The sequence below is a fragment of the Peromyscus maniculatus genome, chromosome 7 (genome assembly GCF_049852395.1).
Source record: "Peromyscus maniculatus bairdii isolate BWxNUB_F1_BW_parent chromosome 7, HU_Pman_BW_mat_3.1, whole genome shotgun sequence".
NCBI lineage: Eukaryota > Metazoa > Chordata > Mammalia > Rodentia > Cricetidae > Peromyscus > Peromyscus maniculatus.
The window spans coordinates 66876881-66895395 of record NC_134858.1 but is presented as its reverse complement, the minus strand read 5'-3'; the positions used below and the strand labels follow the sequence as shown (position 1 = coordinate 66895395).

General features: G+C 46.7%; 1 protein-coding gene across 9 annotated transcripts in view; it reads right to left on the bottom strand.

The window, feature by feature from the left end:
- The window catches only part of Rora (RAR related orphan receptor A), a 735488-nt gene that overhangs the window by 14021 nt on the left and 702952 nt on the right, over positions 1–18515 (bottom strand). For 5 of the 9 annotated variants that reach the window (XM_042281195.2, XM_076576581.1, XM_076576582.1 and 2 more), the window contains 3 exons: positions 9207–9348; positions 6389–6784; positions 33–154 (listed from right to left, as the gene is read on the bottom strand). In XM_042281195.2, coding sequence (XP_042137129.1) covers positions 33–154; positions 6389–6784; positions 9207–9348 — 660 coding nt within the window. The remainder of the gene's footprint in view (positions 1–32; positions 155–6388; positions 6785–9206; positions 9349–18515) is intronic. The other 4 variants (XM_076576583.1, XM_076576587.1, XM_076576585.1 and 1 more) reach the window with 1 other exon arrangement.

Genomic DNA, 18515 nt, shown 5'->3' with positions numbered 1-18515 from the left:
CTCAATGGGAAGAGAAACTCCTCCGGCCCTACCTTGTTCTGATAGTTCTCGATCTCCTCCTGCAGGAAGGTCTGCCATGTTATCTGCTGCAGTTCTTCCCGCAAGTACTGGCAGGTTTCCAGGTGGGATTTGGATATGTTCTGCGCAAGGTGTTCTGGGGAGAAAAACAGGAGGTCACAACCATGAACAGGCACCAGTAACTCTCCTGCTTGTGTCGTTTGCCCTCAAAAGCTACTCCTGAAAAGCAGTGTGCTGACAAGGTTTGGTTTCCTGTGTGGAGCTAAGCAAGCAAGCCGGAACTCTTCTGTATACGGACAGGGGGATGGAGAAGAGAGGCTTTGCAAAGCCAACACTGACTGCATGGAGCGTATTAGATTCAGAGACCTTGATGACCTTGACCTTATCATAGGCTTTCCGCCAGTGTCTGGAGATGAACATAGATTGATGGCCTTAGGGAAATGATTGACAGCCTCTTCCTGACTTTTTATGATATCCGGACAAAAGTGGCTCTTGAAAAGTCAGGAAATTATGTGCATGTGTGTGTGTGTATATGTGAATGTGTGTGTGTGTGTGTGTGTGTGTGTGTGTGTATGTATGTATATAAACTTTTATTTTTGCATGTGTACATGTATCGAGAGTCTGCCTCCATTACTCTCCTCCTCCACAGCTGTGCTTATATCATGTCCAGCTTTTTCTTTTTTTAAACATAGGTCCTTAGGGATTGAACTCAGGTCTTCATGCTGTAATGGCAATCCCTTTATTGACTGAAACATCTCCTCAGCTTTCTCATGACAACTGGCTATTACCTTTAGTTTTCTAGCAGACATCGGGACAAGCGTTGCTGAGGCATGAACAGACTATGTATTAGTTTGGTGAAGAGAGCGACCCTCCCTGGACTGAGACGGTCTGGGTCCATGTATTTGCTTGCTACTTCTGAGTTGTATGGCCTTAGCAAGGCCTTGAACCTCCCTGTACTTTGTTTTTCTTACAGCACTTGTTCATGGGCTGCTGTGAGGATGGAATGAATCACAATTAGAACAGGGGAGCATCACATATGATGCTGTATAGTTGTTCGACTGTGTACGATGGCTTTGGTAATATTAAACATATGCCAAAGATATCCCTAGAATTGATCATCTGTGGACATGTGTTGACACACAGAAAAGATAATTCAGGACATCAGACAATAAAGCATGAGGTGAATCACACCACAAGATAAAAGGTAGTCACTATCCATGTAGGGAGAGTTCAGGGTTGGTTGGCTAGAATTGCAGAATGCTTCTTAGAAAAGGAGGGATACCATGTTGGACCCCAAGAGATGGGTAGGGTTGGCAGGAGTGGTCAGTTGTGTTGGGAAGGAGATCAGTTCTGTAGAGAAGGGCCAGTGGATGAAAGAACACAGTGGCATCTGTCAGGGACAGACAGATTGGATGGCGTGACAGGGTTAAAGCAGACTTGGGTAGCTAGGGACCCATCTTCTGAAGGATCTTGGATGTTTAGGATTGAATTGGGAAATGATATAACAATAGGATCAAGCAGAACTCTGCCAGGAAAACTGAGGTATTAAAGATTGCATCTGGGGATAGAGGACAGGCAAATTTGTGCTTGGTATCTCGGGACCTAGAAAGGCTGGAGCAGAAGGACCAGGGTGGCAGCTGCTAAAATCGAGATCGGAGAGAGAGCGCGTGAAGCAGGACGGTAGTCATTGTTAGGGAATGGAAGGTTGACTCAAATGTTTAAAAAGCTGGACATGACAGTAGGCGTTTGCAACTTGAATTCTTGGGGTGGAGGCAGGAGTATGGCCATGCATTTGGGGCTAGCCTGTTGTGCATAGAAGGTTCTAGGCTAGCAGGTCTACATAGTAAAACCCTGTCTAAAAAATGTATTGGAAAGAATTGACAGGAGTTTATGAACATCAAATCACACTGAAAAATAACCACTTTCCCAGGATCTTGAGTCCACGGCAGGCAAGCCACTTAGGGTGACAAATGACGCAAGGCCAGGGACAACAGCGGCAGAGCCTGCTTGCTTATAAACATGCTGCAGCTTCCTTCAGACGGCAGGAGACATGCTTGTGTGAGAATGGCAAGTTCACCTAAATGCAATCCAAAACCAGAGTCTCCTTGGAGACACAGGAACATAACAAACCCTAACAGCCCTGTCTGGCAACACACAGGTACCAGAGCAGCCTGGATAAACAGTATTTTTTTTTTTTAAAATGGAATGTAGAACCGGGCGGTGGTGGTGCACGCCTTTAATCCCAGCACTCTGGAGTCAGAGGCAGGTGGATTGAGCCAGCCTGAACTACAGAGTGAGTTCCAGGAAAGGTGCAAAGCTACACAGAGAAACTCTGTCTCAAACAAATAAACAAACAGGATTGTAAATAAAAGAAAGCACTTCAAGCGGACAGACCTGAGAAGCGGAGAAGCCAGCTCGTAAGATAAAAAGAATGGGTGTTGGGAAGCAGAAAGCTAATGCTCAGATAAAAAGAGCTCTCGCTATGGAGAACAGTGTCTAGACTATAAACCAAGATTAGCATATTTTTTAAACAAGGAGGCTCAGGAGTCCTACAGGGCTCACTCTCTGCTCTTCCTTAGGTCTTTTCCTGTTAGTAAGTATGGGCACATCTAGTTTCAGTTGATCCTAACAAATGTTACTGGGAACCAGGTATGGTGCCATATGCCTGTAATCCCAACACTTGGGAGGCTGAGACAGGAAGATTGCCATGAGTTCCCGGTCATGAGGGATGTAGTGAGTTCCAGGGGTACGGAGTGAAGCCCTGTCTCTAAATTTATCCAGGGCTGAGGACGTAGGTCAGAGGCAGAGTGCTGGTTTGTCATGCTCATAACCCTAGGTTTGATCCCCAGCGTTTGCAAAATGGCTCATGGACACCTGGACCTAGGTGGGACTTTCACGACAGCCAATAGGAAGAGACAACGACAGACGCAGTGCACACAGTAGGCCAGCAGGGGGCAGCAGCTACATTCTGACCAACTGTTCAGGCAGTGTTTCTGATTCCAGTTCATAATGGATCTGACAAGGCTAATGTTTTTAAGACACCTCACTATTTCTAAATGTCTCTTTTAGCAAATGAGAGTCTAACCAGATCACATAAAAATCTAAGAAGTCAGTGTGACTCTCAGACCAGGTAGGGGACAGTGAGGTCTGTTAGGAGTTAGGAGACAAGCTTTCTGGGCAAAGCTCAGCAGGTGAGCGACTTTTCTTGCTTTGTGACACAGGTGAGTCCGTTTCCCTCCTAACCCTGACCATGGCCGCACTGGCAGGGCCCCCAGTGTGTTCCAGCCGCTGCCCCTGGGCAGCACGTGGCTGTGGAGAGCTGTGGATGCAGCCCAGTGCAAAGTTGTGAGCTTGCTTCAAAACAAAACCCGAAGGCAAGAGAATCTCCGTTTTTAACTTGAATTGTGATGTGTGTGTTATCACGTTTAAACCCCTCACATGGGGAGTCCTGACTTGTAAGATTTTCTCTCAGACTCTTTGGGTCGGCTAGAACTTTAGGTACCATGTGGGCTGAATGCACCTCATTTTTACAGATAACATCAATAATTCAAATTTACACAGCACTTGCTGTGTGCAGACCCAAAGGATTTACATCTTTTCTGAACACACACACACACACACACACACACACACACACACACACACACACACACATTTATTCAGAAGATGAAGGAAGGTGACAGCCCTGTCCCCATTTCTTTGGCTAGGCACCTGAGCCAATGTGGTTAAGTAACTTTTCCAAGGTGTTAGTTACAGCTGGTGAGGGGCAGAGCTCTGATGCAGATATCATCTGGCTTCAGAGTGCGTGCTAACCTTTCTACACACGGGAATGCACAAGAAGGAGAGTTGCTGCCTGTGGGCTGCGTGGCTCAGAGTGGCTTGTGCAACCAACAGCGAAGCTAGACCCACAACCCACAGCAGCTGACTTCTTGTCGCACTGTACCTACTTAGGCAGCTCTTGCAACAAGGTGTTATCAGTTACTGTAACAAACCCTGTGAGCACTTTTATAAAACAAACCTTGGCTGGTTATCTGGAATGTGTGATTCAGGCACTAACTGAATGCCACGGGCAGGGTTTCCTAGCCAAGGATAAAGACCTGTTCTGCTCAAAATACCGTGGGTATAATTCTTGAAAGATGGGATTGGATTTAGGATATGTTCGTGTAGAACCTACTTTCCTGTTGCGTGATTGGCTTAAATTCTCATGACAAAGTCTAGCCTACCAGGAGGTCAAGAGGTTTTGTTAGAAAGGACCACAGGCGGTAAGGCTGTGAAGGAAATCTCATAGCAGATGAGATAGCTCGGGAGAGGGTTCAGCCAGTCTTCGGCCACTTACATGCCACGTTCAGCTACCTTGAACTCCCCTGACATACAAGTGGAATAGAAAATATCCTCTCTCAGAAGAATTCTAATTTGGTTTTGAGTTTGGTTCTATTAGTCTATTCATCCTGGAAAATGCTATAACCATGACTCCCAGATCCACTGGGAGGTGACCAGTATAGGTCTGTCCAGAGACTAGAGGGCACCAGCTCAGCCATTTTTAGCCCCATTCAGGTATTTCTGCTCTTTTAGCCAAAATATCATATGCTGTGGAGGGGGGGGGCAGGGAGGGGAGGAGAGGGGTGTAATGCTTTGACTCAGTTCTTTGGCTCTGTTTCAACACTGACTATCTGGCAGGCGAACAGGCAGGTTCACTGTCCCTCTGGTGGGGCGGCGGCGGCCGTAGCAGGCCTGGGGTGAGTCAGGTCACTTTGCGTGGGAACTTTGTCGGCTTTCAATCAAATCCTTATTCATTTTTGAAAATTTAATTTTCATTACAGTTTTGCTTCAGGCTCAGCCAACCAAGATACCATGACCAAAAAAAAAAAAAAAAAAAAAAAAAAAAAAAAAAAAAAAAAAAAAGGGAAAAGAAAAAGTTTTTTGTTCTAGTTTGGGGGAAAAAAAAATTAAAAAAAAAAATCAACCTACCTCTGCTCAGCATGACTTTGACTTCAGAGGTTTCTCTGCTAATCAAAAGAGCGGTGGTACACCTTCAGTACTGTGCAGTGGTTAAAGAGCGGGCTTAAATGCCCCGGCTCCCAAGGATTTAAATTTAGACCCAGAAAGAGATGCTTGTGTAAAAACTGTAAAGAACATTCAAGTTGTTCTATTTGGGGATTTTTGACTGGAAATATCAATTTTCACTTAAAAGGGATGTTTTATGGGGTACAGAGGCAGAGGCACCATCTAAAGAACACGGCCTCTATGGCTGTGCACCGAGGATGTGTGTGCTCAAGTCAGACCGGCTGGTTCTTTGCCACCCCGGGTCTCCCTCGGAGCGCACTGGCCTCCGCAGCAGCTAACTGAAATACCCCAAAGGACTGTCACGACCCCGTGTAGAAATGCTGGCAACGGCAGATCACTCAGCCACTGCGAAGGCTCTTATCAAAGTTCTTCTAATAATAGCACCGTATTTAAAAAATTGATTAAATATGGCAGAGGGTGTTAGCATAACACACAATGAAGGGAGAGTTTCCACTGTCTGGCCATCAGTGTTTCTAGGGCATCATCTCCCAAGAGGAAAACAATCAGGAGGTGAGTGTCTGGTTGTTATTTTGGCAAAGTGAGCCCTATATAAAACCTTATCAGTTTGGTCACCTGAAAACTGATTGGTCCTCTTCAACACATTTTGGCAAGTTCAGAGCTACGTCACCTCAGGCACTTATAATTCACACCAGTGCAGCAAAGCTCGGCTACCTGAGGGGCCCACCAGATGGGTCATTTCCCAACTGGTAACGAGAGGAGCGAACTGTGGTGTGCCCGCCCCACAGGAGGGTGGCTCTGAGAATGGTAATGTGGACTTTCCTTGGAAAAAGCTGGAAAGGAGGGTTCTGAATGCTCACTATAAATCAATGCTAAGTGTCCAAAGTCACAGATTTGCTAAAAGCCCTTAGTCAATGATTACTCCAGGTGAACATGTATTGAAATGTCACACTGTCCTTCATGATTATATATACATAGTTGTTATGTGTCAATTAAAAACTTTAAAATTACAAAATTATACCTATGGCTCAGATTAGGTTAGTGGACTTTGTGAATGTGTGTGACCTTAGGCATAAAGGAATACCCGGAGTCTACGTGAATAACTCGTTTGAGTGGCCTTCCTCTGTGCCCTGTGGGACACAGGCTGCTTGCATACACCCTGTCTAGTTCCTGAGCAACACATTTACTGCAAACACCATAGGAACAATCACACAGCAAGGCTGGCCTCTGAATCGGCAGCAGAGGTGGAGGGGAAATCCCACCCGTCAGAGGACAGTCCCTTGTACCCTTTTTACATCACAGGGCATGCCCAGAGCAAGCCAGAGGCAGCATGCACACCCGCCATTACCTAGTTCCGCCATGGATACAGTTGGAGAAGTCTCTCCGTTGGTAAAGGAGCAGTAGGGGAAGAAGCCAGATGCTGGTGTGTAGTCACATATGGGTTCGGGTTTGATCCCATTGATGTCCAGTCCCGACTGGTCAGGGGAGGGCTGGATGTCCAGGTAGAAGCTGCTGACGGCGGAGTCGGCCTTGCTGCCCTCGGGGGTGTGCCCGTCCATGTAGGTGCTCAGGTCGTCATGCAGTTCCGTCAGCCCATTGGCTGAGATGTTGTAGGTGGGCGTCAGCGGCTCGGCCTCCCCAGGCTGCTGCTGGTGGTCTCGCTGCTGCTGCTGCATCCGGTGCTTCTGCACCTCAGCATATAAGCTGTCTCTCTGCTTCTTGGACATCCGGCCAAACTTGACAGCTGGAAGAGAGAAAGCAAAGTGTACCATGAACCAGGCAGCCTTATGCTTTCCCAAGCTTTCGGGTTTCCAGAAAAATCTCAGAGCAGGTCAGCACAAAAGCAGGTCACCCACAAGCAAGAACAGGCTTCCTTACATGCCTCCAACATACATCCCAGGCAACTTTCTCTTTGTTTTCCTGCAGTCTTATACCCTTAGACTCACTGAGGATATAATGTTTTGTTTCTCCCCCTCCCCACCCTTTTGAGACAGGGTCTCACTAAGTAGCCCAGACTGGCCTTGAACTGCTGACCATCCCGCCTCAGCCTCCTAAGTGTTGGGATTACAGGCATACTCCACCAAACCTGGCTCTGAAGTATCGCTTAATGGGCTTGTTCATTCTCTATCACATGGCCTGGCCTAGACCTGCCCCTCCCTTCCTTTGCAGTGTTGGGACAGAGAGGCAGAGATGTAAAGGCTCCTGGGGTATGCTGAGGCAGAAGCCTCATCCTTTACTAAGTACTCGAGTCTGTACACAAGAATGAAGTTCTTCCTGCTCGAGCAGCCAGATCTGGGGCTTTAGGGGAGGCTGTCTAGTTTGCAGAATTGTATGTCTGCATCTGCCTGACTTAGGAGGTCTCCTGGCCGCCATGGGCCTGTCTTTATTTTCTTGTTGGAGTCGGGATCATCTCACTGTGTTGCCCAAGCTGGCCCCGAACTCCCAGGTGCAAGGGGGTCATTCTCTCTGCCTCCAGAGTAGTTAAGGCACACAGCCCTGGGTCTGAACTGGGTCCACCATGAAGTGATCCTTTGCAGTCATTTAGCCTCAGGTAAAAAAGGACAGTGGAGGGCAGGCCTTGTAAGATCCCTGGGGATGGTCTCTGTCTGCAGCACTGGTGCTCAGGACCGGTCCTCCAGGTGAGAGGCGGCAGGGCTGTAGCGGCTCCCGGTTCACTACCTCAGGTGTTTGCTCCCTGAACACTCATCGAGGCAACAGGAAACCATTTTCCTGGGTTGAATTCTCCCACGGAGGTTCTTTTTTTTTTTTCCTCCTTCCTGCCTAGGCACTCTGCAGATGTAGCCTATGCTGGAGGGACTTCACTCTCCTAATTGATTGTAGTTTAACTGATTCCTGATTGGGGGGGATGAACTCATTTATCCCACCACTGTCAGTGACAGGAGGGGCAGAAGGCAGGGGAGATGAAAATGATGGCCAGCTGGTGGACTCTTCTCGCCAGGGGAGGATGTCCTGTTCTTCACACAGAGGAACAGACGAGAAGACCAGCAACCTCGGAGCTTCCGCAGCTCAGGTGGGGCGGGACGCCAAACAGGCATATAATTTTAGAAACCTCTGAATACATTTTCTTCCTCACAACAACCTATATGTAAGAAGCCATTCTGAAGGTTTTTAATTTGGGGAGGGGCAAAGAATATTTTAGAACACCCCCATGGGTAAAATGTCTCTGACTCTGTAATTAGGCTTTAGATTTCGTCTTAATAAAATGACAGTTGTATCTAGTGAGGGGGAAAAATGACCAGCACCCAAAGAAATGCATGTATAACTTTCAGTTTTAACTGACAAGCTGATAAGAGCCATACCTAACTGTCAGTTTAATGCTGTAGGAAGCCGGGCTTAGTGTGGGTTCCGAGATGATGCCTGTCCCCAGTGGCATAAAGCTTGACCTCTCTAGTAGTGGGTAGACTTGCAGAATATGGAGTGAAAATGAACTTGAGCCTGGGTGGCTCCACCGGGTCCTAAGAACATCTGGTGGTGGGAAGGGCAGACTGACACTCCATCCAAGGAGATCTCTGGAGACAGTCAGCTAGTGTACTCAGAAAAGCCCTTAAAACGGACCTGCTGCATTTCCTGCCCAGTTCCATGCGTAACTGTCTTGAATCCTGCTGTTGCTTATTTGGCGCACTTCAGATCAGTTTCAGGGAGGATGCTGGGGTGCTCTGTAACTGGACACTGGCCCATTTCTAGTCCTTATGCCTTCTCTTAATGAAAAAGGACATCTGTCACCAAGCCTCGCTTTGCACTGTTTTCACATGTTCGAAAGCTGCAAATGGTTGACTTTGACCCAGTTACCAGAAGAACTGTTTCCTGCCAAATGCCCGTAGACTTACCAGCGTTAAGTCTACTTCATTTGTCCTGGCTTGGGTTTCCTTCAGGAGGCGCGTTTCTGAAAGCCCTCAGATGACACATACCTGTCGTTTGTGAAACGTTGGCAAGCAATCGGAAGGGTTTCTCACTACAAGACCCTACTCTGTCCGTCTGCCCCCATCAGCTAGTCAGCTGACTGCAGGAAGTGCCGTGGGTTGCAGAAAGCTGCCAGGGGGACCCGGGAAGACCGAGAGGGCTTCCCCTGATGGAGCAGTGCCCACTTCTCAGGAGTGCTTGCCCAGCCCCACGCATTTGCCCCACGCCGGCTCCGAGAGGCTCACCGTCTCGAGACATGCCCACGGCGAGGCATTTCTGCAGCCGGCAGTGCTGGCAGCGGTTTCTGCTGGTCCGATCGATCAAACAGTTCTTCTGACGAGGACAGGAGTAGGTGGCATTGCTCTGCTGACTTCTCCTGAAAAAGCCCTGCGATTCAGTTGTAAATACGGAACAGGTTAGTGTCCGTTCCAGCGGGGATACCAAAGGCCGTGGGCTAAGCACTGGGCACCATTAAATTAATATTTAATGGAGGGATAAGCTTGGAGCAGAATCGTCCAGGAGACCATTAATGAAATTAAAGTCACTTCTTTTTCCTTGAGTAAAATTAACCCCCAGAGCCTAGCCCTCTATCCCTTACACATGCAAAACTTCCTTAACTTCCACCCAGTTGACTGTATAAAAGACACATGATTCGGCTGATCAAAAACAAAACAAAACAAAACAAAAAACAAAAACAAAACAAAAACAAAACAAACTGTGTGCTTGCTGGATGACACCAAAGGATCTGTCTTTAACCTGTATCTCTAAAAATACCTTTTTTTGGGGTGCATGTATGGAGATGTACACACAAGTGTGTGTGTGTGTGTGTGTGTGCATGCATGCACATGCGCGTATACATGAGTGTGCTCGTGTGTGCTGTGGAGGCCAAAGGAGGGCATCTGATGTCCTGCTCTTGCTCTCTACTTTATTTGTTGAAACAGGGTCTCTCTGTAAATAGACTGTAAATTTCTGTCTGGAAATAGACTGTCATGTCGCAAGCCCTGGTGATCCTCCATTCTCTGTATCCCACAGTCCCCATGGCTGTGCCTGGCTTTTTGTGTGAGTGTTGGGGATTCAAACTTAGGTTTTCATCCTTATGCAGAAAATGCTCTAACCCATGAAGTCTTTTATCTCCCCAGCCTCCAAAACACTTTTTGGTAAAGTATACACTTCTCCAGGCTGCCCAACATTAAGGAAAACGTGGCTGCACTCAGCGCGCTGCAGTTTGGGTGTGCTGTGGTGTTGGAGTTTTCTCTCTGTCACTCAAGTCTCGGGCCATTTAGGCATCTCTCACTCCCCCCTAAGTCTGAACCTGTTGGTGAAACAGTTGGATGACACTTGGTTTGACTACTTTAAAATCAGTTGCACAGGGAATTCTCCATCCTCAGTGGTTGAGAATCAGTAGTGTTTAGAATCATAGCCTTTAGGATTTGACAGGTCCGGCGTGGTGATCATGGGCTTTCTCACTTGTGTTGAGTGCTGTGTGGGAAATGAGAGGGTGTGCAAAGATGTGAGGGAGCTGCTGACCTCAAGGATGATGTTTTTGTGTGCTTATTCACTTCCTGATTTTCAGTATTGGGACTGAAATGTGCAGGCTTCTCTTTAGTGATCTTTTAGCAGCAACCCACAATCTTACCACAGGTACAGTATTTCCCCTATCACTTTCTTGAAAATGTGTTCTAATCTGCCGTAGATTTCTTATGCAACACATGTGCTACTTAGAAGCATATTTCTTAACTTCCAGATACATGGCAGAGGCATTGGAGATGTATGTATATGTACTGCACATATATGTATACATGTATATCTATACATATATAGATATACATGCATACACATACACAGGCATATATATCTTTTTCTTTCAATGGCATTGTAAGCTGGGCAAAAGAAAAACACCCAAAAGAAAAGTAAGGTAAGGAACTGTTTGTGTGAAGGGTATAAGAGAGAGAATGTCATCTCCAGAGCTTTCTTTAATGCTAAAGACAGATGACTCCAACCAAGGGGACATCGATTGGCCAGGGAGTAAAGGAAGAATGGACCAGGTAATGTCAAAGTGGTAGTGATATGCTTCTGCCAACGGATGTTTCCAGAGGCCAAGTTGGCTACTATATTAGAATTGTTAAGAACAGAAACAAAATGTGCTTGTCCTGTAAGTCAGGAATCTTTTAAGGAATAAACATTAAAGGACCACCAGAGAAATGGCACGAAGATTCATCCAGCAGGAGGCTCTTGAGGGCACTAGCTGCCCAACATGGCTGATGTGTTCTAGTACAGACTCACCCAATGGAGTTGGGTACCACTGAAAAATCATGTTTCAGAAGTAGCGTTAATATAAAAGGTGATAAAATTGGCTAAAGAACTAAACCTAGGTAATCCAGTTTGCAAGTGTGAGAACATCACACATTTGATATAAAAAAATGAAGGAAAATTATGCCCCTAAATGAAAAGAATTGCTGGTTTTGGCTAGTAGGCCCATGAGTGACTCCAATTTTCTCTTTTTCTCTTTGCTTTCTGACTATTACTCTACAAGTGGACAGGCGAGCAAGGCACTGGGAATCCACTGCCCCTGGCCTCATGTGCTGCCTGGGTGGTGACTGGGGTCTGTGTGGACCAAGTCATGTAAGTTAGATTCATGTTAGCTTAGCTTTTTTAATCCGCTTTGTAGCAAGGCCAGTGTCTTAGAGAGCAGTCCCTTGTCAAAATATTTAAAGTCCTGTGTGTGTGTGTGTGGTCCTTGGTAAAAAGGGAATGAGAAGAAGTTTTCTTAGAAGCCAAGAAAATATGTTTAAAAACATACCAAGAGGTCACCTGCATGGTGTTCATTTCAGTCTCTGTCTGAGCTGAGACTCGGCCACTGTCCACCCCCTCTTTGTTTCTTTCACAGGGATTTTTAAAAAAGATTTTTATTTTATTTATTTGTATGAAGGGTAAAGGTATTAAAGCCTCTCAATGGTGTGACTTGCTCAAAATCCCACCTCCAGCATGACAGGAAGTCAGGTCAGGGATTTCCCAGGCTGCTTTCCAGAACACACTTATCCCGTTTGTTTCCCCACTTCCACAATGTGTCAAAAGAACCCTTCCCCCTCCATTCTCATCGAGGCCCACCACTATATGAGTGTCCAAAGCCAAGGTATACACTGGTAAATTGACTCTGAAATCAACATTTCCCTTTAGATTTGTTCCTTCTGCTGGCCCAGGCTGCCCCTGCCCAAGCCTCTTATCAAGTCAGATGAGGTGGGGTAGGAGTCACGTGAGAAATCAGCCTCTGAAGTCCATCATCTCCTTCCCTCTGCCCAGAAGTAGTCTGTCTCCTTTGGTTCACCTTACCTACCGAAGCCATATGGCAATCACTTGGGCTCATTCATAGAGTGAAGGGCAACGAAACTCCAGGCAAGGTCTCAGAGTCACTCTCATTATTGAGTAAATCGGCTCGGGGGTTGATTACGCCAGTGACAGGTGCAGTATTCTATGGATCTAGGGTGGGTGGCAGCAATCCTGGAGCTCACGACTGGCTTCCAAGCTGTCTGCTCAGATGTGGCCGCTGGGAAGGATTTGGGAGAGCAAGCCCGCGCGCACACACACGCACACGCACACACACACACACACCCTCTTCACCTCACATTTACTCTTCAGCTGAGTCCGTCAAGCACAGGCCTGCTCAGCAGCTGTGACAGGGCAGAGCTGAGAAGCAGGAAGAGGCCATTGTCTTGGGCGAAGACAACAGAGCCCCGTGCTCAAGAAGAAATATCCTCTCCCCTATGGGAGGGGTTCGGTGTAGCTTTGTGTAGCTTTCTAGGGAGAGTCTGAGGAGGAGGCTGCAATGACTTAGCCAAACTGAACTTGGCATTTTCAGAGAGACCAGGTCCTTTGCCTCCCCGGTGTGTGTTACCTGTGCATATCCTGCTCATCGGGTGCTGTCCACCTTCGACTTTTGTTTGTTTTTTTGAGACTGAGTCTCTCACTGAATCTAGAACTCATGATTAGGCCTGAGTATCTGCCTGTCTCCACCCCACCCCTCTTCTCTCCACGGGGATTACAAGGGCATGCATGCACTCACACCTGGCTTTTAACATGGCATCGAACGCAGTGCCTCATGTTTACATGGCAAATGCTTCACTGAGCCTTCTGCTCAGCCCTGGCCTTCTTTAAAGACTTCAGTGTTCCTTGTGGGGATCTCTAAGCAATTTAAGTGTTGAGGAAGTTAGTTATGCCAGTAACAGCTTTAGAATTCATAGGAGAGAGCCAGGCAGCGGTGGTGAACACCTTTAATCTCAGCACTCGGAAGTCAGAGGCAGGTGGATCTCTGTGAGTTCGAGGCCAGCCTAGTCTACAGAGCGAGATCCAGGACAGGCACCAAAACTACACAGGGAAACCCTGTCTCAAAAAACAAACAAGCAAGCCGGGCGGTGGTGGCGCACGCCTTTAATCCCAGCACTCGGGAGGCAGAGGCAGGCGAATCTCTGTGAGTTCGAGGCCAGCCTGGGCTACCAAGTGAGCTCCAGGAAAGGCGCAAAGCTACGCAGAGAAACCCTGTCTCGAAAAACCAAAAAAAAAAAAAAAAAAAAAAAGAAAAAGAAAAAAAAAAAGCAAACAAACAAAAACCCAAAAGAATATATAGGAGAGAATTAGAAGTGAGAAGTAAACAGAAGAAAGCTTAGTAGGTTCCTTGTTTCTTTTTAAAAATTTTTTTGATTCCGCATTTCTTAATGTGGAAGCATCACATTTCTGAGTGAGAAGCAGGATTCTGTCTGCTTGGAGATGTCCTAGAGAAGGTCCCTCTGAGACATGAGTTCCTGAGGCTGAGCAGCCTGTGAGAAAGCTTTGAGGGGGAAGTGTACCACACAGCCAGCACTGAAGGCAAGAAAGACATTAACATCATTGTTCAATTTTACTAGTACCAAAAGGTATGCCAGAACACCGAGAGGTTTTATTCCAGACATGGTGGGCTTGCTTAGACTGTAGTTGGGTTTTTCTTTGGACCACCAGCTCGCAAATAATGACACAGAGACTTATTATGAAATCTTGGCCTTAGCTTTTAGGACCTACTTAAACTAACCTATTTCTATTAATCTACGTTCTGTCATGTACTACTTCCTCTGTGTCTCCTCATGTCTCTCACACACCTAGACTCATCTCCAACTTCCTCTCTCTCTGCCCAGAAGTCCCGCCTATACCTCCTGCCTATCTATTGGCCATTCAGCTTTTTATTAAACCAATCACAGCAATATATCTCCACACAGCGTACAACGATCCCACAACATTGGATTGTGGCACACTACCACCACCTAGTGGCTATATGCTGCCATGCAGCCCTTCAAAATATAACACCAGTAAGCCTTCTGTGCTGGAAGGAAGGAGAGATTATCAGGCACTGTAGCCTTCAGCAGGTGACACGATGGAATCACCCGTGCAGGTTTTGACAATGGACCATAGGTCCTTTACCTTTAGGGAGACAATTCACATAAACTCACAAGTTTGAGCAATATGAAATAGTTACACCCATAACGTCCTACCAACGTGACTAACGAAACAGGCTAACATGGGCAGCAGAAAGCCCAAGAGGCTTCAGCTCTCCACAAAGAACCATAGGCAACCAAAGAACGCCGAGAGCCTGAGAAGTAGTCTTCCCCAGGGACGAGCACCAGTGCTTATCCAATACCAAATGGACAGCCCTGGAACCCATACATACAAGTCACATTATACAGACTGAGCGGGCTGTATTTAGGAATATATATGAGTGTGTGTGTGTAACAACTGAAATAAGGAATGAGTTTGGAAGAATAAGGAAGGGTATATGGGGTGGTCTGGAGTGAGGAAAGGGAAGGGGAAATGATTTAATTCTATTACTTCAAAGTAAAAAAAAAAAAAACTATGTATATGTGTGTCCCTGGTATGGTTGAATGTAGTGTCTTGGAGGCCAGAAGAGGACATCGGGATCCTCTAGAACTGGAGTTTACGGGGGGGGGGGGGGGGGTTCTGAGCCACTTGACCTGGGTACTGGGAACTGAACTCTGGTTCTCTAAGAGCAATATGTGCTCTAAACTGCTGAACCATCTCTCCAGCCCCATGTTACCTTGTACTTAGAGCACAGTTTTTGAGCTTTATTTATGATACCTGCTTACTATTCTTTGGGTGTGTCTATTCCCTGGTACTTTTCAGAAAACAATATGGTTATATATATTGAATTTGACCATTGGGTGGGAATCTTCCTGGGTTAGACCTGGGGCTAGGGTGTTCAGGAGAAAGCTCATACCTGGATTCAAGAGCTGAATGCTAAATGTCAGGAAATTCACTCAACCCAGTTATTAAACTAACCACTAAAAAATGATTATTAGGATGTGTGCTGGGTATACTGGAAGGCTGGCAACAGTTGGGGATACCGAAGTACTGGTTATTTCTCCCTGACTCTCTAGCAAGGCTGTGCCCTGGGTAGCTTGCAGTAGCCTCAAGGTGGATTATTTACAACATGGAAACTGGTGAGCTTGCTTGATTGGTGGCTGTCTAAACTGAAAAGTTCATACAGAAAGTGACCTCAGTGCAGACTGAATGCGAGAGTGTGTCATAACTGTGGCCATGGAACTGGGGACGGCATAGAAAGGTGGAAGCATTCATCCAGAATTCGGAGGTTACTAAATGATTCAGCAAAGTTGTTCACATCTTCACTGACGAAGATATGAAGTTCTAAAACATGTCTCCGTTTTCTCACTTTCTTATTCAGATATGGAGATGAAATTATCAACCCAAATTCAGGTTGAAACTATAGACTTTATTTCCTCCATCCAAACTTGGGTACACACTCATTTAAGACCCAGCGCTGGGGTCCTCCCTGCCTATCAGCCCCCCAGTTCTTCACCTCACCCTCATGATAACTGGGTAATGGACACCCGTCCAGGCATCTGTCTCCCAGACTCAATCCTCTTCCCAAAGCCACACACAGACCAACCTAGACTACTGTGTCCTAGCGCCCCAAATGACCTCTGTCCCTGCCACAGCCTGGAAACTCATAATCTATCCTCCGCTCACTTTCTCTGAGACCTTCTCTGAGCCAGCCCATCCCAGGCATATTCCTACTCTGAATTACCTCTCTAGTTGTGTTACTTCTGTCTCGACTGCCTTCTTTGATCAAAATCATTCATTCCGATACTTGTTGAATCATGGCGGGGGGGGGGGGGGGGAGGGTTACAGTAACAGTCTTGTTCTGAGCATGCTTCTAAGTGCTGTGCAGGACACTTCATTAACTGTATGTAAAGCAGCAATTTGCATATCTGGTTTATAGACAAGTCTCAAGTTCAGAGAGATTGAGCTACATGTTCAAGACCTCACAGCAAGCAGATGACAGGAGGTGTCTGATTTGGGTTCCTGATTCTAGGTGCATCTTATTCCAAAGGTCACAGGTTTTTGTTTTTGTGGTGGGTGTGCCAAAGGTCAATCTTAGGTATTAATCTTCAGGAACTGTGTTTCTTTCCCTCCCTCCCTCCCTTGCTTGCAGGGAGGGGTTTGTCACTGGGCCCCAGGGCTCACCAGTTAGGCTAGGCTGACCCCAGGGATTCTCCCGTCTGCCTCTCCTAGGAGTACAGGTGTGTGTTACTGTGGATCAAACTTGTACAGCAAGCGCTTCACCGATGAAGACATCTCCTCAGCCTCAGGTCACAGAAGTATGGAGGACAGATTGGGAGGGGGGGGGGCGCGGCCCCTACCTGCTTCTCAGACCTGTAGTGAAAGTCGCTGATATTGATCAAATCCAGGTCGAAACAGGGTCTCAAACGCTGTGTTTCTACATAGCTGGGGAAACTAGTCTGCTAGATCTACCTCACGAAAATCAAGCATGTGGGCGGGCGGGACACTGAACTGTAGGTCTGGTGGGGAGGTCCTCAGGAGTCTTACCCTTGGCGTGGGGGTGTCCCCTCATACTTGGGGCTGCTTCTCCATGAAGCACAGGCTGCAGTGCTGATCTGATGTTTGGTCTTTTGACAATTTTCACGTAATGAATTGATTCCTACAGTTCATTACCATCCCCACTTCCATTTCTGTGTACACATATGTCTTAATTAGCTGCTCATTGGCTGTTTAATTACAAGAGAACAGCTGACAGCTGCCTTGTGGAATTCTAATGGCAGACGCTTTGGAATGGCTACACATTTGCTTTTTGACAACCGAGATTTATTCATGACTCGGAGTTATCGGGAGTGTTCCCAGGCCTGCCCAAAGCATTGCGTTTTGAAATTCAACTAAGAACTGGAATTTCAGAAGACTTTACGAGTGGGTTCTCTGTCTGCCGTTTGTTTTATTTCTGGGGCTGGGAAGAGCCGAGTCCTGTATGTAAAATGATGCCCTCTGTCCCAATTTTATTTTTATTTTTTATTTACCCTGGGAGCTTTCTTTTGAGAATGTTCAGGAGGGTGAGGATGAGTGTGGGGAGCAAGCAGAGCAGCAGGATAATGGGGGAAAGATGGTAACTGTCCATTTTACTCAGGGGAAAGGTCATCCATAGATTGAAGTCAGGGAGAGAAAAAGGCTGTGTAGACCAGGCTGGCCTCAAAGTCAGAGATCCACCTGCCTCTGCCTCCCGAGCGCTGGAATTAAAGGCGTGCGCCACCACCACCGACAGGTTGAGACTCAGGTTCTCCAGACAGTCTCATGTGCACCAGTTAGCTGGTATACAGGTCCCCTGGCCAGGCAGCCCTGCCCAGGGAGACTTTCCTCCATAGATATGGCCCACCTCCTCCTGGAACTGTGTGTGCCAATGAGCTCTGAGTGAAGCTGACCTCGCCTCACGTGTCCCATTTGTAAATGGAGATATCTGCGAGCACCTGAGCTCCAACATTCTCAGATCCAATCCTAGGGCAGACACTCGGCGCCCCCGAGGAGAACCTTCCAGAAATCTAGCACCAGGGCAGGGAGGATTTCTACCGACCACACTGCCTTGAACCCGGCGTGCTTGTGAGTGGAGGAAGGACAGCAGCTACTGAGACATGCTTAACAGGTCATTTGGTTTTGTGGCGCTGCAGATTGAACCGGAAGTACTCCATTCACCTCATCACTTACACGTGGCGGAATGGAAAACTTTGGTCGAAGGGGGAAGTAACAGCAGCCTTTCCCAAATCTAATTTTCATTTTAAAAGGCTGAACTCTAATCCAGGACTAGGCATTTTAAAGCATTAAAAATAAAAATATTGAGTATGAAAGCATTAATGTTGGAAATTAGACAGAACCAGCTCAGGGGTCACAGTGAATTTTTACAATCAAATAACAGCAACAAATAGAATTCAGGAAGAGCTATTTGGGCCTAAAGGGAACATTGGCCAAGCTTCTTTCCAGCCAAGCACATACAAAAGCTCCAACGTACTTTGACAGTTTCTTCAGAGGGGAGAAAAGAATCTGTTACATACTCTAAATTTCTTTAAAAACCTTCCTATAGTTATTTTATGAGAATGCATCTATGCAGAGATGATTGTGAATTTCCCTGTTATTGGCTGAAAGAGGAAGTTTCACATAGGACACTATCTTAGCTATAAGTCCTGATGAATAAGTCTCCGATAAATGAATCCTAT